The sequence below is a fragment of the Salvelinus sp. IW2-2015 genome, unplaced genomic scaffold (genome assembly GCF_002910315.2).
Source record: "Salvelinus sp. IW2-2015 unplaced genomic scaffold, ASM291031v2 Un_scaffold1404, whole genome shotgun sequence".
In the NCBI taxonomy this organism is placed as follows: domain Eukaryota; kingdom Metazoa; phylum Chordata; class Actinopteri; order Salmoniformes; family Salmonidae; genus Salvelinus; species Salvelinus sp. IW2-2015.
The window spans coordinates 159,467-165,516 of record NW_019942887.1 but is presented as its reverse complement, the minus strand read 5'-3'; the positions used below and the strand labels follow the sequence as shown (position 1 = coordinate 165,516).

The following is a 6,050-nucleotide window of genomic DNA, read 5'->3' as shown; positions in this document are numbered from 1 at the left end:
AGATCGCTGTGTCTAACTACCGTCTCTCTCTCCTCAGGATCGCTGTGTCTAACTACCGTCTTCCTCAGGATCGCTGTGTCTAACTACCGTCTCTTCTCAGGATCGCTGTCTAACTACCCTGACTCTCCTCAGGATCGCTGTGTCTAACTACCGTCTCTCTTCAGGATCGCTGTGTCTAACTACGTCTCGCTTCAGGATCGCTGTGTCTAACTACCTTTGCTCTTCTCAGGATCGCTGTGTCTAACTACCGTCTCTTCTCAGGATCGCTGTGTCTAACTACCGTCTCGTCTCTCCTCAGGATCGCTGTGTCTAACTACTTCTCTTCTCAGGATCGCTGTGTCTAACAGTCCTCTTCTCAGGATCGCTGTTGTCTAACTACCGTCTGTCTCTCCTCAGGATCGCTGTGTCTAACTACTCTCGTCTCTTTCAGGATCGCGTGGTCTAACTACCGTCTTCTCTTCTCAGGATCGCTGTGTCTAACTACCGTCTCTTCTCTCTCAGGTCCGCTGTGTCTAACTACCGTCTCTTCTCTCCAGGATCGCTGTTCTAACTAACCTCGTCTCGTCTCTCTTCAGGATCGCTGTGTCTAACTACCGTCTCTTACTCTCAGGATCGCTGTGTCTAACTACCGTTCTCTTCAGGATCGCTGTGTCTAACTACCGTCTCTCTCTCTCAGGATCGCTGTGTCTAACTACCGTCTCGTCTCTCCTCAGGATCGCTGTGTCTAACTACCGTCTCGTCTCTCCTCAGGATCGCTCGTCTAACTACCGTCTCTCCTCAGGATCGCTGTGTCTAACTACCGTCTCGTCTCTCTTCAGGATCGCTGTGTCTAACTACCGTCTCTTCTCTCCTCAGGATCGCTGTGTCTAACTACGTCTCTCCTCAGGATCGCTGTGTCTAACTACAGTCTCTCTCTCTCAGGATCGCTGTGTCTAACTACCTTCTCTTCTCAGGATCGCTGTGTCTAACTACCGTCTCTTTTCTCTCTCAGGATCGCTGTGTCTAACTACCGTCTTCTCAGGATCGCTGTGTCTAACATCGCTCTCTCCTCAGGATCGCTGTGTCTAACTACCGTCTCGTCTCTCCTCAGGATCGCTGTGTCTAACTACCGTCTCTCTCCTCAGGATCGCTGTGTCTAACTACCGTCTCTCTCTTCAGGATCGCTGTGTCTAACTACCGTCTCTTCTCTCCTCAGGATCGCTGTGTCTAACTACCGTCTCTCCTCAGGATCGCTGTGTCTAACTACAGTCTCTCTCAGATCGCTGTGTCTAACTACCTTCTCTTCTCAGGATCGCTGTGTCTAACTACCGTCTCTTTCTCAGGATCGCTGTGTCTAACTACCGTCTCGTCTCTCCTCAGGATCGCTGTGTCTAACTACCTTCTCTTCTCAGGATCGCTGTGTCTAACTACCGTTCTTCTCAGGATCGCTGTGTCTAACTACCGTCTCGTCTCTCTCAGGATCGCTGTGTCTAACTACCGTCTCGTCTCTCTCAGGATCGCTGTTCTAACTACCGTCTCTTCTCTTCTCAGGCTGCTGTGTCTAACTACCGTCTCTTCTCTTCTCAGGATCGCTGTGTCTAACTACCGTCTTCTCTCTCAGGATCGCTGTGTCTAACTACCGTCTCGTCTCTCTCAGGATCGCTGTGTCTAACTACCGTCTCTTTCTCTCAGGATCGCTGTGTCTAACTACCGTCTCCTTCAGGATGCTGTGTCTAACTACCGTCTCGTCTCTCCTCAGGATCGCTGTGTCTAACTACCGTTCGTCTTCTCCGGATCGCTGTGTCTAACTACCGTCTCTTCTCAGGATCGCTGTGTCTAACTACCGTTCTCCTCAGGATCGCTGTGTCTAACTACGTCTCTTCTCAGGATCGCTGTGTCTAACTACCTTCTCTTCTCAGGATCGCTGTGTTAACTACCGTCTCTTTTCTCTCAGGATCGCTGTGTCTAACTACCGTCTCTCCTCAGGATCGCTGTGTCTAACTACCTCGTCTCGTCTCTCCTCAGGATCGCTGTGTCTAACTACCGTCTTCTCCTCAGGACGCTGTGTCTAACTACCGTCTCTTCTCAGGATCCTGTGTCTAACTACGTCTCTCCTCAGGATCGCTGTGTCTAACTACCGTCTCTCTCAGGATCGCTGTGTCTAACTACCGTCTCTTCTCAGGATCGCTGTGTCTAACTACCGTCTCTTCTCAGGATCGCTGTGTCTAACTACCGTCTCTTCTCGGATCGCTGTGTCTAACTACCGTCTCTTCTTCAGGATCGCTGTGTCTAACTACCGTCTCGTCTCTCCTCAGGATCGCTGTGTCTAACTACCGTCTCTCTCAGGATCGCTGTGTCTAACTACCGTCTCTTCTCAGGATCGCTGTGTCTAACTACCGTCTCTTCCTCAGGATCGCTGTGTCTAACTACCGTCTCTCTCTTCAGGATCGCTGTGTCTAACTACCGTCTCGCTCAGGATCGCTGTGTCTAACTACCTTCTCTTCTCAGGATCGCTGTGTCTAACTACCGTCTCTTCTCAGGATCGCTGTGTCTAACTACCGTCTCGTCTCTCCTCAGGATCGCTGTGTCTAACTACCTTCTCTCTCAGGATCGCTGTGTCTAACTCACGTCTCTTCTCAGGATCGCTGTGTCTAACTACCGTCTCGTCTCTCCTCAGGATCGCTGTGTCTAACTACTGTCTCGTCTCTCTTCAGGATCGCTGTGTCTAACTACCGTCTCTTCTCTTCTCAGGATCGCTGTGTCTAACTACCGTCTCTTCTCTTCTCAGGTCCGCTGTGTCTAACTACCGTCTCTTCTCAGGATCGCTGTGTCTAACTACCGTCTCTTCTCTTCTCAGGATCGCTGTGCTAGCTACCATCTGTGTGACTCAAGCCTTCATGATGTGGAAATTCATCAACTTCCAGCTGAGGAGGTGGAGAGAGCAGGCCCAGCCCCAGGCCCAGGCCCTGAAACCCAAGAAGCTCCAAGCGCCCAAGACCAAGTCCAAGAAAGACAAAGGTGAGTCACGTTGCTACCAGAGAGTTGTCTAAGTTAACACATCGTGTTCTTTCTCTGCTTTTAAGTTGTCTGCTTTTTAATCGGATCCATCTAGAATTTTTATTTAACTAGGCAAGTCAGTTAAGAACGAATTCTTATTTACAATGACGGCCTACCGGGGAACAGTGGGTTAACTGCTTTGTCCGAACGACAGATTTTTACCTTGTAAGCTCGGGGATTCGATCTAGCATCCTTTCGGTTACTGGCCTAATGCTCTAACCACTAGGCTACCTGCCGCCCCTTGAATATGTTGGTTAGGGTTAAACCGGGTGTTAATACTGCAAGTAGAGCTGGGTAAATTGGCTTTAGCTCTAGTCATTTTGTATCCATTCTTCACCTGTCGTTTGCTCCGAGAACATTGACTTCATCCTTTGTCGTTGGCAGCCAATGGAGTGAACGGAGTGAGTTCCAACGGAGCCGATTCGCCGAGAGCAAAGAAAGAGAAGTCTTCGTAAACTACCCCCCCCCCTCCCCCTCCCCCTCTCTCTCAGTTCCTCCAACCGAACCCCGTTTTCCTCCTGTCCCCTTCAAGCAGCATCCAGCCTTCTCATTCCACTGCTCTATATGCTGTCTATGGCCTAATCCCAAATCCACCCCTAGACCCTAGACCCTTGTAGAGATCTAAGAGGATATGATTGATTCAAGCAATATGGTGAAACTTCCACCTAGCATATCAGACGGCCGGTTGGAACTAAGCCCATATTGATTACACCTGTCATATCATCTCAGATCCCCTCAAGGGTCTAGGGTCTAGGGGTTCAATTGGGACTGTTCATCTACTACAGCTACTAAAGGAGGACAACTCCTTCCAAACGGGACTACAAGATCCAGAATGCATCTTGGCTTCACCTGGTTGTTGCCGATCTCCAGCGCTGACCATTCCCAGAACCATTGTGACACTGCCGTGTCACTGTTGCAGCAAAAGAAAACCATGAAAGAACACATCTAACAAAGAGCTTATTTAAAAGTGCCTATTCATAGACTGTACAAGATGTGCAGATTTAAAATGTCAGGAATGATATAAACTCAGTGTTTCAGTAAACACCCCCCCCCCCAAGCCAGAGATGTTATTTATCAGACTGTGTCCTGTGACGTGTTCTGTTTCTGTAACAAAAGGTCTTCTTGATTCAGTCCCGTTTATTTGGAAGCGCCTGAGGGGAAATGCACCTGCTGACCTTCTATTTTAAATGACCTCATTTCCTTTCTTTTTTTTCTCTTTTTTTTTCTCCCTTCATCAACGCAGACAGCTTTCTGGAATTGATAGGTTTAATTGGTTCAATGGAATTATTTAATTGGTTCATCGGAATGGATAGGTTTAATTGGTTCAATGGAATTGATAGGTTTAATTGGTTCAATGGAATTATTTAATTGGTTCAATGGAATTGCTAGGTTTAATTGGTTCAATGGAATTATTTAATTGGTTCAATGGAATTGCTAGGTTTAATTGGTTCAATGGAACGATTTAATTGGTTCATTGGAATTGATAGGTTTAATTGGTTCATTGGAATGGATAGGTTTAATTGGTTCCACCATATTGTTTTAACCTACCAGTTTGTGTGCTTGTCAAACGGCACCCTATTCCCTACATAGTGCTCCACTATTGACCAGAGATGTATGGCCTTGGTAGGTAGGGCACTACATAGGGAATAGGGTCCAGGTTGAGGCGCAGACCTTCTCTCAGGACGCTGGCAGTGAGAATGAAGGAACGGGAATGAGGATAGGAAGCCATTCGAGAGTATTGGGACTTGTTGTTGTTGTTGTTGCTTTTCAAGCCTTTTGATTTGGTGCTGTAAAAAAGGCCTGAACCCTGTTAATGCATCCTGTGGCCTGTCCTTTGCTGAAGTAACCACTGATCTAACAAGGTTGGATAGGGCCGTTTACCCCTCCAAACCCAGTCAATGGCAGGATCAGTGGTCACTGTGTGAAGGGAGAAATTAATTATTGGTTTTGCATTCCAAATGGCACCCTATTCCCTATATAGTGCACAAGAGCCACTATGGGATCAGGTCAAAAGTAGCACACTACATAGCGTATAGGGTGCCATTTTAGGACGCACTCCTTAGTGGAAAAATGGTTGCCGTTGGCGATTGGCTGCCTTCATTCGAGAGCCTGAAAAGCCCAAAAATCTGTAGTTTTAATATAAGTGATGAGGATCCTATCACAGAGGTTATTAGATGACATATTTAGTATTATTAATATTAGTGGTATTTTCTTTGTTGGAGAATATGGCATTGAGGCCTACTTTGGGGGTCAACAACCCGAGTGGTTTGTGTTTTGTCGCTGTCTGTTTCAAATGGTCAAAAGAGAATAGGTTGCCAAGGGCCTTGGTCAAAAGTAGTGCTCTATATCAAGGGAATAGGGTGCCATTTGGAATTGAACCGCTGTATTTTGTCTCCTTTGAACATGTCCATGGAATATAATTTGATGTTATGAATAAGGAAATGTTCCGTTTTATTCCCTCCTTTACTTTAACTGAACGTGCCAAATCAGAGCTGACAGGATCTTTCTTTCCTTTAACATGCTCACTCGTTGCCATTAAATAATTTACACGGGAAGAAATGTGTCCAATTTTTATTGAACTGAGATGGTATTTTGGTAGAAATATGTTAATGTAGTGAAAGGTCTATAATGTTTTGACGGTGATATGTGGTTGTTAGCTACCTTTTGAATGCACTGCCTGTATAAGATGGATAGGACCGTCTGCTAAATTACCAACATGTTTATTTATTTTGTAAATCATATCACTTAACTACCTCAGTTCTTTAAGAACATAACTATAATGTTATCTCTATGAGAAACTATCATCTTCGGAATCAACGCCAATGAATAAACTTTAACTAGAGGTCAAAGTTCATGAGCTGAAACTAATGATGATGTATATAAACCCTGGAATGCTAATTGTTATGTATTGGCCAATGAGAGGCTTGGAAGCCACTGGTCGGCCATATTGGCACTCCCCAGAAGAAGCAGTCCTCCATAGAAATAAATGGGATTCTACAGTCTTACAATTAAAA

General features: G+C 46.1%; 1 protein-coding gene across 1 annotated transcript in view; it reads left to right on the top strand.

Annotated features, from left to right (window-relative positions):
- LOC112070718 (translocating chain-associated membrane protein 1-like 1) overlaps positions 1-5,595 on the top strand; it is a 13,068-nt gene extending 7,473 nt beyond the window's left edge. Inside the window, exons 7-8 of the mRNA XM_070439091.1 lie at positions 2,837-2,997; positions 3,421-5,595. Of these exons, the coding sequence (XP_070295192.1) occupies positions 2,837-2,997; positions 3,421-3,491 (232 nt within the window). The 3' untranslated portion in view covers positions 3,492-5,595. The remainder of the gene's footprint in view (positions 1-2,836; positions 2,998-3,420) is intronic.
- Positions 5,596-6,050: the final 455 nt, after the last annotated feature.